The sequence below is a fragment of the Drosophila innubila genome, assembly GCF_004354385.1.
Source record: "Drosophila innubila isolate TH190305 chromosome 3L unlocalized genomic scaffold, UK_Dinn_1.0 0_D_3L, whole genome shotgun sequence".
Classification (NCBI taxonomy): Eukaryota; Metazoa; Arthropoda; class Insecta; order Diptera; family Drosophilidae; genus Drosophila; species Drosophila innubila.
This window is the reverse complement of record NW_022995376.1, coordinates 14,971,594-14,990,474: the sequence shown is the minus strand read 5'-3', so window position 1 is coordinate 14,990,474 and position 18,881 is coordinate 14,971,594. Positions and strand designations below refer to the sequence as shown.

At 36.6% G+C, this 18,881-nt stretch overlaps 3 protein-coding genes and 1 long non-coding RNA gene across 4 annotated transcripts; 2 read left to right on the top strand and 2 right to left on the bottom strand.

The window, feature by feature from the left end:
• The first annotated feature begins 1,378 nt into the window (after positions 1 to 1,378).
• LOC117788237 (fibroleukin-like) lies at positions 1,379 to 2,698 on the top strand. The gene is made up of 3 exons (XM_034626933.1): positions 1,379 to 1,477; positions 1,553 to 2,502; positions 2,583 to 2,698. Exons 1-3 carry the CDS (start codon positions 1,391 to 1,393, stop codon positions 2,683 to 2,685), a joined length of 1,140 nt encoding a protein of 379 aa, XP_034482824.1. The 5' UTR covers positions 1,379 to 1,390; the 3' UTR covers positions 2,686 to 2,698.
• A 3,092-nt stretch (positions 2,699 to 5,790) lies between these two features.
• LOC117788334 lies at positions 5,791 to 6,484 on the bottom strand. The gene is made up of 2 exons (XR_004617761.1): positions 6,198 to 6,484; positions 5,791 to 6,141 (listed from the first exon to the last, which is right to left on the bottom strand). It is a non-coding gene; the product is annotated as an uncharacterized LOC117788334 (long non-coding RNA).
• A 5,936-nt stretch (positions 6,485 to 12,420) lies between these two features.
• On the top strand, positions 12,421 to 14,345 carry LOC117787924 (fat-body protein 1-like). The gene has a single exon (XM_034626558.1). The coding sequence runs from the start codon at positions 12,465 to 12,467 to the stop codon at positions 14,205 to 14,207; it is 1,743 nt and encodes a 580-aa protein (XP_034482449.1). The 5' UTR covers positions 12,421 to 12,464; the 3' UTR covers positions 14,208 to 14,345.
• A 1,538-nt stretch (positions 14,346 to 15,883) lies between these two features.
• LOC117787325 (alpha-tocopherol transfer protein-like) lies at positions 15,884 to 17,061 on the bottom strand. Its single transcript, XM_034625819.1, has 3 exons — positions 16,712 to 17,061; positions 16,233 to 16,605; positions 15,884 to 16,166 (listed from the first exon to the last, which is right to left on the bottom strand). Exons 1-3 carry the CDS (start codon positions 17,011 to 17,013, stop codon positions 15,906 to 15,908), a joined length of 936 nt encoding a protein of 311 aa, XP_034481710.1. The 5' UTR covers positions 17,014 to 17,061; the 3' UTR covers positions 15,884 to 15,905.
• Between the last annotated feature and the right edge of the window lie 1,820 nt (positions 17,062 to 18,881).

Genomic DNA, 18,881 nt, shown 5'->3' with positions numbered 1-18,881 from the left:
ATATAAATCAAAGAAGAATAGAGATAGAGTTCAGGTAGTAAAGTTAACATGGAGATGGGGCGATTGAAAAGAGCTCTGCTCTAAACTGAAGACTGCAGTGCAGGTAAAGACGAGTAGTCACCTTTTGAGGTCATTTGCGGATTAATGTTGGGCATGTTTAATCTTGATCTTCCGCCCACTGATGGAACTTTCGCCAATGCAAAAACGGTGAAAACTGTGAGTGTACCGTTGTGTGTTTCTGAGTGTCTGAATGTGTGCGTGTGTGTGTGTGTATCTGAAACTAATTGCTGACAACAACAGTGGGTATTGTCTGGCGTTTCCTCTTGATGGGCAACTGTTCTGCGTGGCACGAGAAATGCATATGAAACAATAGAGCAAATTACGAGTACAACGAATACAAACGAATATTCAAGCTTTTCATGTGAGTGTGAGTGTGTGTGTGTGTGTAAGTGTGTGTTGGCCTTTTCCTCTCTGGCTTTTGTCTGGTTGGGCTTGAAAATGCGCTCAACTTTTCACCAAACTGGGCGCCATTGTGAGCCAACTTTGGATACGGATACGGTTCCCTGGCCACCATCCATGGGCCATTGTCATTCTGTGGTGCGTTTCATGCAGCCAACCATGCGACGATCCCAACAAATGTTAATATGCCACTGAATCTGGGATTCAGACTGAAACTGAAACTGAAACTGGAACCGAAACTGGGACTGAAACTGGGATTGCGACCGAGACTCCAACTTCAATTCCAACTCCAATTCAAACTGCGCCACTTTGCATATTACAAAACCATAAATGAACTTTTCATAGTTCTTTTTTCGTTTTGTTTTTTTTTTTTTTTGGCATTGCCGTTGGCTTTTTTCGTGCCACATTTCACAAGACATCAAGCGAAAAATGTGGCAAGCATTTAACTGCAAGCCAAAACAGAGAGTTTGCGAGGGCAACTGTTAAAAGGCTTACAAATAAAATGAACATGGAGGACATGCAAGTAAATGAGATGTGGCAAAATTTAGGAAAACAAACTTGAGAAGCATGATATTTATTTAAAGAATACAAACTGATAATGCTGATCAAATATAACTATATAATTTACATATATATATATATATATATAATTTCGTCACTAGCGCAGACTGTCCTCCGCAGTAATAGTATATTCTCTCGGACAATAATCCCAAATGTTATTTAATAGATTTTTTTACAGTAAAACCGAAAGAAGACTCGACCACAAATCAAGCCAATGTTGACCCGACCTCGGACTTTATGAGCAAAAAATAATCTATCGTATCAGTTGTATAATGTTGTTGGTAATATTTGAGCTTGGCTCTTCTTCAATCTGGATTATACACTTAGTCTATGTTTGATATGGGTTGAGTGCAGTACTGAAAAAATCAAAATGAACAATTTTGTACTATATTTAATCCTGATTCTAGCTATAATTTTAAATGGAGTCTCCATCACAACTGCTGCGAATGAAAATGAGGTAAGAATCAATGTCTTATTTGCAATGACTTTGAAATGAAAGCTTAAATTCAACACATTCTATTATTTTTTTTAGACTGTCATAGTGGATCAAGAAATGGAACAAGAATACGGGTCGTTTACGAATAGAATTGTCAATCCATTGATAGATTATATACGAGAACTTGAAGCTGAGTTGGATAAAAGAAAACTCAAAGATAAAGAAATAAAAGATTTAAAAGAAAAGTTGATTAAACATGAATCAAATGAAGCGATCATCAAAGAACTAAGATCGCAGATTGTTGATCTTCATAATAGTTGTAACGACTTTAGAAAGGAGTTAGTTAATAATACTCTGCAGTTGGAAATGTGCGAAAATCAGCTAAGGACGCTTAACTCTAGTATTATTGAGAATGGCAAAGTTATGACGAATCTAACAGTCAGGGATAATAAAGGGGCTATTAGTCTAAACACAACCCTCTTGCAATTAGAGAATAATCAAGACAATGTATTAAAAGAGGAGTTGGATCCTCGACTATGTCAAATAGATGTTAGTTATCCATTTGCAAAATCTTTGGGGATTCGTACAATTAATGTTCCCGGAATAGATTCATTCGATGTTCAGTGCGATAGCGCGACAATCGGATTTGGATGGACAATAATCCAACGGCGTTTTAAAGAAGATGTCAATTTTAATAGAAATTGGGCTTCCTACCGTGAAGGTTTCGGCACTTTTGCAGGTGACTTTTTTCTAGGTTTGGAAAAGATACATCGACTAACAAACTCTGGACGCTACGAGCTCTACGTGCATATGGAGGACAGTCTTGGAAAAATCGTTCACTCTCGATATGATAACTTTAAAATTGCTGGTGAAGACGATGATTACGTACTGAGCAGTTTGGGTCAGTTCACTGGGAATTCCGATCAGATGAGACGCTTTGAGCACATGAAATTTTCCACGTTTGATCACGACAGAGATTCTTTGGAAAATGGCAATTGTGCTGTTATGTGGGTGTCTGGTTGGTGGCATGGCGATTGCCGATCAAAGTAAGTACTTCAAAAAGAACTGATTATAATGTTATGATCGTAAAAATATTTATATGTTTCTCCTATTATTTCTTACACAGTAATTTAAATGGCGTATGTGCGAATACAAAAAAATGTGGTGCCATTTATTCAGGAGTTAAAATGCTTATACGACCAAAAGAAGAAGTGAAAATAAAAAAGTAATGATTATAATAAACAAATTGTATTTTCTGACTTTAAATTATTTTGTGAATTAAAATGAAACGAACACAGTCAAATAGTTAATGTGTTGAAAGCACTTTATTCCTCAGTCTTCCCCTTTCGGGTCTAACAATCAGAAGCTGCTTGTTTTGAATAGAATTGAAAGCCCATGTCAAATGGGGAAAAATGATAGAAGAGTCAATAGAAATTCGATTTCACAATGCAGGAAATAATGTTCAATCAAACTTTTAAGACTTTGTTCCACTTCGAGTGATCAAAATCCTAAACGCTGCGACAATGCATTGGCACTTAGCAGCTTTACGACTACCATAACGACTATAACCTGGCTCGAGTGCCATCGAATATGTATTTGTACATGTATTTGCTATATGTGTGCATTTGTATATATAATCATACATATATGGTGGCGGGGTCTTATCATCTATCAGCGTCACTCTCGCCTCAACTAGTCATAAATTTTAACGCCAGACGCGAGCGCTTTTTACGAGCTCAAACTCGCCTCGCCTCGACTCGCATCTGTAACATAGCTAGAGCTATAGCTGTATTTGTATCTCTATCTCTATGTGTATCTGTATCTTTAGCTGTGCAACTTGGAGGCGCACCCGTTTGTAGTGCGTAACCTGGACTCTGTTTTTGTTTTTCCATTTTTTTCTTATACCCTGTAAAAGTTAATACAATATTAGAATTGGGCATGTTTAATTTCCAACGTTGTAGATTGAATATTTACATACGTCTTTTGGCTTCAATATAACGTTTATCTTTTGTCTATTCATTCGAATAGCTTTATATTGATTAATTTTTAAATACAGGGTACTTTCTAGTCCAACATAGGTCTACTAATATGTCTTAGTCGGTTAGGGGGCGCTCTTCGTGACTTGGCCCCCACCGCCTTGATGATCATAATTTCCAATTTTATGGCTATGAACAACTATCTACCATCTCCTATCAGCGAGTGTGTGTATGGCTGTGTGTGTGTGTGTGTGTGTGTGTGTGTGTGTGCACATGGGCGAAAGTTTTTGGATGTAGAGTTTAACAATTTTATGGTGGCAATTTTGTGCGCTTTACACTTGATGCATCTGTGCTGTTAACCGGGCCATTGCCATCCGATTTGAGCACTCTGAAATGCCGTTTAAGCATTAAGTTTATGGATCAAAGAGCTTGACAATTTACTAAAATCTTACGTCATCTGTTAGACGGAAAAATAAGATCTACAAAGGAGCTAAAAAAATGTTGTAGCAAAATTATTTTGAATACTATTAAGTTATTTCTTACTCTAGACAATAACGCAATATTGCAATCAATCTTTTACATTTATTCAAGAATTTCGATTAGTTGGGGCAGCTCTACTACTGTTAATTATTTTCTGAAAATTGGTTAAGGAAGAAAAATTGTAATAACAACTTGTCATTATCACTGCAATATATTTATTTTGAATGGTTTCTGAAAATTTCCTTACAATATTTTTATTCATCTTTTTTTAACCCCTTTTTTTTAATCCTCAATATATTATTGATACCTGAATCTAGACGTTTTTAGAATATATCTCTTAAGTATACTTTTTATTTAGTATTTTCGAATCAGAGAAAAGATTCTGATGAAGAAACCTCTTTGCAGGGATAATTTAGAGCTCTTAGATAATATTCCAGTTTGTTGAAATATTTAAATTGCTGATGAAATAAAATATATGAATTGTGTAAGCGTATGTCAAGTTGAATGCTTATTAAAAATGAATTCTGATGTGGGGAGGTAAAACAGTTAACAAATTTTCAACTTTATATGCGACACGTTGCTGCAGTCACGTACTCAAAGCGGGATCCACACGAGCCAGTCGGAGACCTGGGCATGTGGTGTCTCTCCGTTCAAATGCCAACCGCAAATATGACGACAGACACGTTGCCCAAATGACACGGACATGGACACGCACAGATGTGAGGGTCCATCTAGGGGTCAGGTCTTGTACATGGCGTCACAGTTCTACCTCACAACTAGACGGTATAGACAGTATGGACGGGTATGTCGTCAGACGCATTAGTGTGATGGATAAACTGTGACGTAGCGAACCAGGAAGAACGCCACGAGCTCACGTGCGGTCGTGTCCTAAACATAGCATCCCAATCATTAGCGTCGGCTAACTCAAAGGTAGAACCCTCCACGTGACTTAGATGTCGGCAAAGAATCACTTTGTTTCCATATTTCCATGCCATCACTCCCAAGACATGCATATATTTACAGCTATATTATAAAGCACTGAATGATTTCACAAATTGACCGAGTTCACTTAGAAAGTTTGATTGATGGGTAAATAGTTTGACTGAATGACGCACTTCTGGTCATAATTAGCTTAATAACTGTTACTTAAATATAGTAATTCTTATCTATTATCATATAAACAACAATCAATGCTGTTGTTTTCTTATTACCACTATGGCGACAATTATTCTTCCGTTTATTTCAGATCAGCAGATGTTTTTCTTTTCCCCCATTTTTCTTGACGTTTGCGGTTTTTGTAAACAATGGATTATTTTTATTATAATTTATTGTTTGTATTTCAGATTGTAAACTATTTATTTATAAAGTTTTATATCATTTGTTTGCCCATCTGTTTAATATTTAATTATATTTATTAATGCAATTAGCTGCGATAATAATTTTCAATGCCCATCTGTTATCTATCCGATCTGTGTATATGCGAATGGATCCAATTAACATCGAATATGCGACATGCCTGCTGACGCGCATTTGAAATCGTGCGAAAGTATCGAATATATAACATATATAGTTAAAATATATTTTCATATATATTTTCTTGTTGTTTGCGTCGCGTTTTGCGTCAGCATTTTGGGGCTGTTGTAAGTAAACAAAATTAAAGATCATCATCTTGTATATAGTATATCCTAGAGATTTGTGTACTTATTATTGCCATTATGACTGTGAGATCTGCTTGATGTAATCTGTTTTGTTATTGCAAATCTATTAACAGCAAACAGCTGGCTCAAGAATTGTTGGACAAGGTCTGAAAATACGACGGATTGGGTGATTGATTGAAGAGAGCAATACCCTGTAATCAAAACAGTAAAATATACTCAATGTCGTCGAAATGATTCCTTTTATTCAGATATCGATTAGACCTTACGTTATGTTCTGAAAAATAAAGGCATATTGATATAAGATGGAAATGTAAAACATAGATGAAGAAGTAGATGCCTATATATTTTCTACTTGAATGCTTATGATTTTAAACTGTTTGAAAGTATCTGTAACGGAAAATTAATAGTAAGTGGCAAGGATTGTGAATCTTAAATAACTAATCTTAATAAATTACAATCGACCAAAATATGAAATTATTAGTATCTTAGCTGCTTTCGGATAGGTGTGGTGTACCCAATACATCCCAGTAACATTTTCCAGCTCATGATTAGGATATTTTCCATTAGATTACTTAAAGAGAGATGACATTATTATTCAGAAAATACTATTAATATTAATGGACTTACCAAAGTCCACAATAGTCGAACAACCAAATAATATAGCCGCAAAATGAATATCTTTGAAATTATCGTTAACCCGATCAAAGGTTAAAATCTTCTCTGAGCAATGCCAAGTCAGGCTGATAGCAAATGATAATTGCTTTATATATTTTAAATTTTTTCATATATATTTCCTTTTGAAATCATAGTATACGTATCGTCAGATTCAGCAGCCAAATGAACTCCAATTGTGGTCAGTATTACGGTCGTACATAAAAACAAAGACTTATTTGACAGCATCTTTATTATAATTCCCTGAGGTTCACTCTTCGGCAATGAATAAAGACTGAATATTGTATTCCAATTGCCATACAAAGCCAGCTCTGCGAATTTCATTTAAATATATTACTCGTCGATAAGAGTTCAGCAATTCTCATGGAAAAGTTCAATCAATGCACATATCTAGGTCATTTCAAGACTGTTTTTTCGTTATCAGCGACTATGAAAGAAATTGTCAAATGGGAATTATGTCTGAGAAAACCACAAAATCCATTGTTAAGCTTAAATGAACTATTAACGCTCTAGTTACATATAAAAATAAATTATGAAAAATGATTTTGTAAAAGTTAATTTAATAAAATCTCATTTTTGTACATTTAAAAGTCAAGAAAACTTAAGCTCTTCAATTTCAGATGCAGCACAAAAGCTATAAAAATTTGTCATATGCCCTCAGATAAGGTATAGACAAAGATGGAGGATTAGAGTTCAATAAAATTGCAAATTAAAGCACAACAAAACGAGAAAATCTTGAAATTAATTAACATACGTTTAGAGGAGGCAACAATCAATCAAATGTATTTGTATATCAGTTGAAATGTATATTTACCTATGTTACAGACGTAGAGATAGCTAGATATATTTACTGAGAAAGCTGATAATGATCGAGATCTGTATATGTATTAAAAATATGGCTTATGCTTGAAATGGTTAAGTTAGAGTTAAGTTTGTAGCTAAAACTGAAGATGAAATTCTACGTAAAATGCTCAAGTTATAGATGAATATTAACTAAAGCTACCGATAGATACAGCTTTTTGTAACAACCAATTTATCTGAGTTTGCAACTGTGTCATCTAAATATATTTCTATTGTTCGAATAAATATCTTTTGACGGTACATGCATCTTTACTTGTATATCTGTATCAATCGGCTGTATCTGTATCTGTAGCTGTGGCCAACTGGCGACAAACGCAAAGGTTAACGAATCTTTGTGGCGCCTATGCAAATGTTGCGGCTGCTACTTTCATTTCGCCTCGTCCGATAAGCCAAAAACGTGCGATTGCTGCAATCGACCGCCGACCGTCGCCAACTGCCTTTGGCTGTCGTCAAGAGACGCTGTAAGAAAATTTATGTACATATATACGTACATATACATATGTATTTGTACGTGAGTAATTGACATTCATTTCCTCCTTGGCGTCGGCGTCGCCGTCAACGTCAACGTGAACGTCACAAGCGCGAACGCAACGAAACGATGACGTTGCCAACTGTTGCCAAGCGGCAGTCACAACGACAACGACAGCGGCAGAGGCAGCGGTAGATGAAACACCGATCAACATTTGAACGTCGCTGTCAGCGTCGCCGTCAACGTCGCCGTCGTCGCCGTCGTCTCCGCTTAGCAACCAACGAAATAAATCGAGCTTCAAGCTGACAAACAATGGACGCGTTCAACAGTAAACTTGGCACAGTGTGACGAAAATACCATGCAACAAAAGCTACAAAATCCATGAGTAATGCCTTATTTAGGCTTAATAGATGGCGTTTAAAAATATTATCGGTGTCATAAAACTTGTTTTATATATACCATTCTAGCCAGGGTATCTGCTAGTCGGGTTTTTATAACAATTCAAAGCTTTATCATGCCTTGGCAACGCTTCAGTGATTCGTGAAGCACAAAAGTGTTGTCAGGCAGCAACAAAATTGCAGAGTTGCCCAACAACTCGTCAACATCATCAGCAAATGACAGGAGCCAGAGTTTCACTTGTCCATTGTTTATTTAAATAACACAGTATAACACGGTTGAAAATTATAGAATTGTTTAGCTAAAAAATATGATAATTAAGTACATTTTATTCTCAGTCATCTGCTGTTGCATTAATTTAAGCTATTTACTTTTGGTTGAAAATAATTGCAAAAACGAATTAGATTTAATTTGATAGTTATAGAAGTTTCTAGAATTTCTTTATTCATAAATATCAGCCTATCTTCTATAGACCGTTTTTAGAGGTCTTCAGCTTACAGTTAAATTTATAAACAATCATTCATAATTATATAGTCAATCGATTGCCTTAGATAACCATCGTCATTCGCTCCATGGGGCTACGTGACATTGGCAATGAATTCAGTTTGTGCCCCCCGGGCACTATGATGATTCATCAGAGTTCCCAGCTGGCTGTGGAGATAGCAACTAAGCGATAGACAGACAGACTAAATTAAATACAAGCAAGAATTAGTGAAAACAAATTATACACGTCTCTCGTTTGTGCTGATTGTATTTGTGTATAGAGAGACGATCTTACAGATAGACAGATTTTTCTTGAGACAATTAGACATTTCTTTGATCATTAAAATGTATTTTTTTTTTTAATTATAAATCAATAATTATTTGTCGTTTTAATAATTGTTTTTTCGATCATTTTAAAAAGTGTATTAATTCTAAAGACATAAAAAACTGGAAAGCTTCGACAAGACACACAAAATAAACAGATATTTGCAGTGAAAGATACAGATCTTATTTGGGGGCGATCAGTCTAGATGAGAACTACTTTTAATTGCATATAGCGACGTCTACGCCAAAAGGTTAAAATCCTCTGCAGTCGCTAGACAAATAAACAAGTACACAAAAAAGCAAAAAAATAACAAAATTAGGTATAAAGAAGAATGATAAATAAAAAGCAAAGAAAGCAAACAGAAGAACTACTCGTTGATTTCAGAAAACAGAAAAACAAAATTTGCATTGCTGACGCACTTTTCTTAATTCTCACTCGCTCTCCCTCTGTCTCCCATCTCTCTTCCTCTCTATCGCTTCGCAAATTGTTTGTTTTGACGGAAATCTGTTATTAAAAAAAAAAGAAAAAAAAACAGAAAATCAAATGATCTAATGGCCAATACGACCGCATTGTGTACCACACGTCGACTGACGGCTGACGACCGATGGGTAATTAAGTGGGTCGATGATGCCAATTGCCAAAATAAAATATATGCGTCCTATTGTTCTTTTTATTTTAACAGAAGCTTATCGCACTTAATTTTAAAGCCTAGATTATAAATAAAGAAGATCACTTTAGACTCAGTTAAAGTTATAGCTTGTTAGGAATAAAGAAACTTCATTAAAATAGGAATTTGTCTCTTGCCATTATATCTTACTTTCAGTTAAGTCTGTAAAAATAGCTTCTAAGTTTCAGATACAATTTTATAAAATATACTTCCTTTCTCTAAGGATAAATAATAACTAGAAAATAAATGTTTATTTAACTTGCTCATAACTGCTTGATGGGGGGCATTTTTCCCCGTATCAGAAAATGAAGCCAATAATAGTAACTCATGAGTTTACCAATAGAATACTAGAAATTTTCAACAGCGGGAGACTTGTGGCATCCACACAACTAGCAATCAGGTCCCAAAGATGAAAAAATAAATATATAATGTATCTGGTCCCTTGCCAAAATTATAATTACCTGATATTGCGCACCGTGGGGGTTTGTCAGCGCCGAGCATCTGGAAATGAGTCTATGATATGAGTCTAATCTATAGTTGACCCCACGCGGCGTTCATCATAATTCCACTTTGCTGTTAAACGAATTTTCCAATATATTTCAACAAACATACTTGATCTGCATGTAATGGCAAAATCTGTATGTATCTTTAAGATACAATTCGTTGTTTACATTCGCTCAGACCACATGCACGTCAATTGCACTCGTCTAGTTCGAAGTGTTGTAGGTAATTTCCATCTCAAACTGACTTCTGTTGCTATGCAAGCAAATAACATGTTGTTGTTATTGTTGCACAGTGGGAGAACGACAAAAGATGCAAACAAAATCAAGCTTTCGCTTTTATGAGCTAAAAAATATGAACGAAGCTACATTTCTTGTACTTCCAAAATAAATATCTACTTATTTTATTGTTGATATTTAGTTCGTCATAAATTTAAATATTTTTATCTAAGGAGCTTTTTTTTAAAGTATTTTTCAAATGTTCCAAGCTTTTTTAAATAACTTTGAGATTATTTTTGTCACTTCTTGTTGGTTTTCTACCATTGTTGTGAATACTCTACATAGTTGACGTTTGACAATGCCTTTATTTATGGCCGATTTTCGAAAACAAATAAATTGTGCATGAATTTGTCTGGGGTTTGTCTTAGCCATTATTCGATTATTTTTGACCCAACCGATTTTGCTTTTCGTACTGTAAAAGTTTTTATTTACGCCAAGTCAAGATAAATTTTAGTCTTTTCGATTTTGTTTCAAGGTCGCCAGGCAAAAGCAAATGACGAATTGACCAGCTGACCAGCTGACAGTCGATTCGTCGCTTTGACTGATGTTGTTTCTATATAACGCGGTCATCCCTCAGCTCTAACCTCCCTCCATCCCCAAAGATAAAGAAAACTTTCTGTTTATGGCACGCGCCCCTAAATGAATCCCAAGTACGAAAATTTTCATGTCCGGCCGTTGACGTCAGCGCACCGCACGTCGGACGCGAGTTAAGAAAGAAAAATAAGAATTTTAAATAAATAAACTGGGGGAACCGAAAATCAATTTGTCTGCGAGTTGTCGTTTTAGTTGGAAAATCTCAAAAGAAGGGCACCAAACGTGGGTCTTATGTATGAGAGGGGCGAGTGGGAGAGGGAAAGAGAAGGGAGAGCCAATTCGTTTATTTGGCACTATTCAATATTTGTTTAAGAACTCAATGCGATTCGCGGATTCTCATGTGCGATAAGCGCAAACCATCAATAAATACTTTTATTTTGTACCCTACAATTGAGTATGTCGATTAATCTGGAGATTTTAAGCTTGTATTATTTACTTGATATATATGCATATGAATAATCAGTCGAATAAAATGTATTTCAATAAAATAGCTATTGCATTTTTAGTTTATAAAATGTAATACAAATATTTTCGTTAGGGTGTTCAGCTGAAACATTTCTTTATTCTCTCAGTTATATTCAATTTTCATTCTGGCTTTGAATTTGGCAATTTGATTTATAACCTTGGCCAACAACAAGTAAACAAAAGTGCGAGGCATATTGGCTTGTTGTTATAAGCAATATTTATTTAGTTTCTATTTCTATGATTTTAATGAAAAAGCTTCTTCGTATATTTAAATACGCAAAGTCAATATTTGTGGACATAAATCAAAAACGAGCAGCTGCGATTCACACATAAATCTAACAAATACTAAAATTCAATTTCATTTTATTCCCTTCTATTGTGTTTTATTCTATTCTAGTTTGTACTATTCTATTCCTTGTATTGTTCTGTTTGTAGTTGAATGAAAGTACTTTGCTTAATTTAACAGTTTGCACTGTCACCGCAGACTGTTTCCTCTTTGGCAGGCGGATTTATGGATTACCACTTGTTTTAGTAACCCTTTCAAATACATCTGACAACTCTCTTAAAGTCAACAAGATATAAATTAAAATGCCTTACATTTTATTTAAGTTTATATTCAAAATGAAACAGAGCGAAATAATAATAGAACAGACCAAACAAATATACAACCAGAACTTCAAATTGCAAGTTTTACAGGGGTAAATTAGAGAAGAATTTGTTATTGCTCTTCTTATGTATCTTATTAAATCAGATTAGATTTTGAAAAATTATTCAAATGCTCCAAAAGTTACTTTAGGTTAAGTTTCAACACTCTTCAATTTAAAGTCGTTGAGCTCTTGTTGTTAAAGAATCACGGAATCATGGAATGATCCCAGTCGGGAAGTGCTTCAGCCTCTTGGTAATCATTCAGTCGTGCAATCTGTTGACCCATAGGGTCTAAGACCCTATTTACCCGTGAATAAGCAACATTTTGGGCATTATTCATGACTGATAAATGTGTTTTATACCGATCCGAACGAGTAATGCTGAATGTGAACCCGTGAAATCGAAGACTCTAGAGATAAGATTGGGTATAAAAGCGTTGCAGCATCTCCGATCCATATGCAGTCGCCTTCTGGTGAGCAAATCCCAAAACTCAAGTGGAAATTCCAAGTTTCAAGTGAGTAAGGTAAAATCTAACAGAATGGGCAAATTTCTGGTGATTTTGGCCTGTGTCCTGGGCACGGTCATCGCAGGACGCATTCCAGTATCCAATGATGGCATTTCCTGGTGGGATGTACGTCCCAGTCTTATGGATATGGTGAGACTACGTTATCAATTTAATCCCTGGAGTAGAATACAGCTGGAGAATCGTGAGATGGAGGATAGACGACTCAATGATCTGGAGGTAAATCGACGACAGAATCGTATCGATAGCATCGTGGAAAATCAGGAGCAGCAGTCGCAGGAGGACGACGAGCAGACAGAAGCCGAGTTGGAGGAACGCTACACTCGTGTGCCCATCAACCGAGAGGTCCTTGAAGGGGTTGAGAGCAATCTTCCCAGCTCGGATGTGAATAGCAATCGTCTATTGCACGTGGGACGTCGTCGTCAGCAGCAACTTTCCCAGCCCCGTGGTGGAGAACGTAGAGTACAAGAGAATGATCGACAGATCGATAACATGCTGGAGTCACGCCGACAAGGACTCTGGGTAGATATCAATAGGGATCAGTCGATTCCAAGTGATAATCTGCAAAGTGTTCGTCGAGATGACGATCGCCTGGTGCACATCAATAGACGCCGTCTGGAACAAACCCAGGAGAAAGTATTTCCACGTCGTATTAGTCGCATTGGAGAGGGTCGTCGAGTGGAGAAAGTGGGTCCAATGCCAGAGGAGAAAATACTGCAGTTTATTCGAAAGGACAATCGTCTAGCGAACTTAAGCGATGATGAGATCATTGAGATGCTGCGTCGCCAACGTCAGGAAAAGATCGAGCAACGTGGTGTGAATAATCGTGTGGAGCAAGTTGACGATATTCAAAGCGATGATCTTCAAACTGTTCGTCGGGATGATGAACGCCAAGCTTACATCAACAGACGTCGACTGGAACAAGCCCAGGAGGAACTGAATTCACGTCCTATTAACCGTTTTGAAGAGGAACGTCGTGTGGAGGAGCGTCGTGGACAGGAAAGTCGTATGGATCGTCGTATGGATCAACGTCAGCAGCAAGAAGAAGATGTTGTTGATCGCTCAGTTGACAATCTGAAGAGTGTTCGACGTGATGATGATCGTCTGGTGCACATCAGTAGACGCCGCCTGGATCAAACCCAGGAAGAGATGTCACCCCGTCGCATTTCTCGCATTGGAGAGGGACGTCGAGTGGGTGACGCTGACACAATGACAGAGCAGGACATTCTACAGTTTATTCGCAGGGATAATCGTCTTAACAACTTAAGTGATGAGGATATCATTGAGATGTTGCGTCGCAATCGCCAGCGCAAGGAGGATACCCGTCAGGAACGCATGGAAGGACATCGTGTAGATCAGCAGCAAGTGGAAAGGGATGAGGCTGTTCAGCTTGATGAGCTCCAGAGTCTACGACGTGATGATGATCGTCTGGTGCACATCAGTAGACGCCGCCTAGATCAAACCCAGGAAGAGATGTCACCCCGTCGCATTGCTCGCATTGGAGAGGGACGTCGAGTGGGTGACGTTGATACAATGACAGAGCAGGACATTCTTCAGTTTATTCGCAGGGATAATCGCTTGACGAACTTAAGTGATGAGGATATCATTGAGATGTTGCGTCGCAATCGCCAGCAAAAGATCGAGGGACTTCGTGAGGAACGAGTGGAAGATATTCAAGGCGATGATCTCCAAACTGTCCGTCGGGATGATGATCGCCTAGTCCACATCAACAGACGTCGTCTTGGCCAAACCCTCTAAAAGATGATTTACCGACCAGTTAGCCCAAATGGAAAATAGCCGAAAAACATATCGAAATTAACATGTAATCCTAACATTAGAAGGGTGTTGAAGAACCCCTAAATATAATCTGCAATCGATGCAAAATGCATTAAATAATCAATTAATCTTTCCATTTCGATAAGTCAGTAATTTGGAGTACTTAAAGTCTAAAAAACCATTTGATATTTATTTACAGTGCAATAAGTCTGTGGTATAGATGAGAGAATTTAAATTTAAATATATTTGCGACAACTTTATTTGCTTCGATTGATATCTTTCGATCGACGATCGATGAGCCATAAATCTAAAGACTTTCACAATGAATATTTGCATTTAGAAATAAATCAGACAATAGACAATAAATTTAAAGGAAAAAATAAATAAATAACAAAACGAAATGTAAAGACGATCGTTGGATCGTTGAACGTGAGATTTATCAATTGGAACAGAAAATTAATTTCAGCATTTACAAAATGCTTTAACCTGGACAGCAAAATCAAGGCCATTTTAAGTTCCACAAGTGCCAAGAATCGAATCCAATTTGTAAAGCCCATTCGACCTTTCCGCTTTTGCCATAACACACCATTACTTAAGTCAGTACAAATTATTATAAATACAGAGACCAAATTTATAAAGAATTCCACAAGTCGAGTGAAAAGCCGCCAGTTGCGATTTCCGATCGATTCTCACACTTGAAACAATCACAAAAACAATCATTTTTCTATCAGTACTTTTCCCCTCCTCCCAAAATACCTTCAGCACCGAAGGCCAAAAAGTAAAGAACTTTGTTTATTGAAAAAGATCTTGATGAAATTTATTGGAGCAATAAAGAAATAACCAAAAAGTTTGTAGAGTTAGGAAGGAACCAAGAATGATAATGAAATTATAGATAAATGCTAATTAACTGAATAAAAAGAGAAGAATTCAAAGTAACAATAACAAGAGTTAAGATATAATTATTTTAAAAAGAATGGTATCTATTTCTCTTAGTTCGGTGTAAAATTGCTATATTCTTAAAGACTACTTCTTCAAGTTTTAAAAAAAGAGAAACAATTTTTGAAGGTATATTTAAGTTTTCGAATATTTATTTTACATTTATTCCAATATTACAATCATAAGTTTAAAAAAAGTACGCAAGTACCCAAAGAAAATGACAATAACTTAATAATTAATCTTAGGAAACAAAACCATTTGTATCAAAAAGAGCGGTTCTTATGTATTCTGTTTATCATTTGCGAAAAATTTATTTTTGGCACACAAAGACGACCGGCAGGTGGCGCCTCGTCGTGGGCGTTGGGGCAGGTGAATGGCCGGCGCGAATGATTCGTAATCATATAATTTCATTGAAGAATCGGTATATGCAACGGATTATACAGTTAATATATGTATTGCAGACTTGTTTAGCAAACAACAACAAATAGAGAGACTTGGAATTCCCATAAATTTGAACCGAATTGTGTGTTATGTGGGCGTTAATAATCCCCATTCATGCAAAACAAAATGAAAATGCATTAAATAATGAAAAGTGGAATATTCAATGTGTGTATATATATTGCAATAGAAAAATCTCAAATCATTTTGAAGCAAAATAAAATAAAGGCATAATAAAAGTTGAAATTCTGAATATTTTTTTAAATTTTAAGACAGATGAGTCAGTCCTTACATTCCTCCATTATATTAATCAAAGTTCAGTTTGCGAAACGATCCTTCAACACCAAAAATGCTGTTATAATCGTTGCATTTTCCTCCGGGACGTAGGTTCTCATCTATGCCATAGTTAGCCTCCTCCCTTAAGTATTCCTGGCACTGCATGAAGATGTTCCATGAGTGTTGTTTTAACTCATCAATGGTGCCCTGCTCTCCGCCCAGATGGGTGGGCAGATACCGTTTAGGAATGTGGGCATACAAAGTCTCCAAATTGCTGCCATGCACCGAGATCTAGGGGAGAATTGTGGATAATGGCAATTTTAATAAATTATTTCCTATAGTAGGAAAAATACCTACACGTTCCTGCTGCTTGACAGACATCGCCGATCGTAATAAATTAAAACTCATCTCGAAGGTAGCGTTAACATTGATCATGTGAGTTCCCTTGTCCCTCACGGGCAGTGCATCCTCCGCGAATCTGGACATCTTCTTTAGAGTGCTCGGCGTCATCTGAAGCAAATGCGCGGCAGTATAATCAGTAAAGTCCAATATGACAAGGTATCCATGAATTACAGCGTGGTCGTCATACTGCACGCTCAGACCATTCAGAGCATTGGACACGCCCATAATCTCCTCAAAGGTGTACTTATCCGCCGCATAACAACCCGGACGTACATAGATGAGACGGGGTCCATCCTCATTCAATGGTATCGGCAGTCGGAGTCCCACCCTACGGGAGAAAGGTCAGGTTAATAGTACAGTAAGGCCTCTATAAATATATATACAATTATTATCTATATGGTATACCTTATAGCAATATCCAGCAGGTAACTCACCCCAGTCTCAGCAACTCGTGGATACGTTTATTATCCACATCGCGTATAGTATAAAAATCGGGGAATTGAGTGCGAAGCGTGTAGTATTTGTCCAATTTGGATTTGGCCTTTTCCAGGCTAAACTTGCAGCCGCGCAGAAAGGAAACCAGAAACTGATCGTCGCTGCGGGCTCGCATATGCGGCTGTTGCTTAAGCCAAGTTCGCAGAGCCAAAATATCCGCATCAAGACGTTCGGGAACCTCGTTCAATTCCTCAATGGCTGTTTGCTGTAAACTGGCCGATAGAGTGCGTATTTCGGGCATCTTTTAAGCGTTTTTGTTGTTCAGCAACTTTGATGTTCGCTTTCAGCGACAACACTAATTTCAACGGTAGCGTCGATAAGTCGATAAACCCCACAGCTGATTTTTTAATCGCCATATACATATAAACAAAGTTAGATTAATTGATAATGGAATTGAGATTATTTCCAAAACTACTTGCACTTGTAATCGACAATGAACATGCAATTTAACCTTCCGATAATGTTTTTAGAACTTAAGAAGTACTAAAGCACTTTACACAATCTTAGAATATGTATACCCATTAAATGAAGGGAATTATTTTTCATTTGAAATTCATAAATGAAATTTAACCATCTAATTTTTTTTTCTTTTGAATAGCTTAATGAGTATAATTACAATATTACAATTTACATGTAAGAATATTTACATATTGTGATCGTATCGAACGTCTTTCAATTGAAATATACCCTCTAATAATACTATCATCTGTATCATCTATATTATTATTTTTTTTGCTCATTATCAATGCTCGCTCCTTAAAACATTAGCAAGTGCAGAGTATTTTGCAGTCGATCACTCTACATTTTCAATTTTTACCTCTTTGCTGAACACGAACTTTGATGTTTTGTTATCTTTATGCTCTTGTTTGTTGTTTCGCCATGGTAATTGTAGTTGTTGCTTTGTCAGTTATCTGCGGACGTGTAGAGCACACAGAGATAGAGCGAGATGGTGATAGACAGAGCGACATTCACTTAAAAGCTCACATCTACACCTACACATACGGACATACATAAGTTGAAATACAATTGGATTGTGCTGTGGCAGACATATTGGCACCAAAAGCGAGGCAACAACAAAGCAACAACAGCTAAAGCAGGCGACAAAAAGCAAAGTGCAAAAACAAATGCAGACATGTGTGCCTGTATATATGTGTGTGTGTGTGTGTTTTGTATGGACATGCATAACAAAAGGCAAAGCTTCTAAAGATGCTTCAGTCTCTCTCTCTCTCTCTCTCTCTCTCTGTCTGCTTCTCCCTCTTTCTTCGTTTATGCTGTCAGTTTCATTTTTTCTCCTGCTCCCACGTCGCTGACTATCAATTTTAATGCATGTCGCCTTTCGTGCCAAAAAATACGACAACAACAACAAAAAATAAATAAACAAACAAACAAAAAGCATATGACAAGAGTCGTCGCTGCCACGCTGCAGCTGCATCTGCAGTCGACGTTTAAGCATGTGGATGTGGATGTTGTGGATTGTATTGCATGCATGCACATCCACATACGATACAAACTTGCACACATAACATCAAATATCTATTGCCCCATCAGCTGTTATTCGCATTGACCTTCAACACATTTTATTGATACATACATAGATAAATACATACATACATATGTACATACAATGTACATATAAAGTCAAATGTTTTCACACAAACATACTGCTACCGACTTTAGAAATTAACTTGGATGTTCACGGCGTATACTGCAAAAAGTACACTGATACCAACAACAGAATCAATTCCAAGTGAAAATACATTCATCTTTCTAAGGTTTCTGTAGTAGGTTTCATTTAAAAAATAGTCCATTTTCAATTCATTTAAATTCTTTAGACTATTTGGTCTCAGCAGCCCTAACACATTTTATAGGGTATATTCTGTCGACTACGCTAATGTACATGTGAGAAACATTTGAAAGACTTTCTGATTTCTGGATGCCTCTTTTTTGACATTTTGCAGCTTGAATGGAAAAGTTTTTTAAAAAAAAAAGAAAAAATAGTAAAGAAATATAAAAATGATAAATACGAAGCACAGTCAGCAGGCAAAACATGTTCAAGTGACAACCGAAAGTGCTTGAATACATCAGAACCACAAATACACAAAGCACATT

Bases quoted from the DNA above. Each gene is read 5' to 3' on its own strand.
- LOC117788237 (XM_034626933.1), top strand. From the start codon at position 1,391: ATGAACAATTTTGTACTATATTTAATCCTGATTCTAGCTATAATTTTA. The intron at 1,478-1,552 runs GTAAGAATCAAT...TATTTTTTTTAG, and splicing joins CTGCTGCGAATGAAAATGAG to ACTGTCATAGTGGATCAAGA. The intron at 2,503-2,582 runs GTAAGTACTTCA...TTTCTTACACAG, and splicing joins CATGGCGATTGCCGATCAAA to TAATTTAAATGGCGTATGTG.
- LOC117787924 (XM_034626558.1), top strand. From the start codon at position 12,465: ATGGGCAAATTTCTGGTGATTTTGGCCTGTGTCCTGGGCACGGTCATC.
- LOC117787325 (XM_034625819.1), bottom strand. From the start codon at position 17,013: ATGCCCGAAATACGCACTCTATCGGCCAGTTTACAGCAAACAGCCATT. The intron at 16,606-16,711 runs GTGAGTTACCTG...TTTCTCCCGTAG, and splicing joins CACGAGTTGCTGAGACTGGG to GGTGGGACTCCGACTGCCGA. The intron at 16,167-16,232 runs GTAGGTATTTTT...ATTCTCCCCTAG, and splicing joins CTGTCAAGCAGCAGGAACGT to ATCTCGGTGCATGGCAGCAA.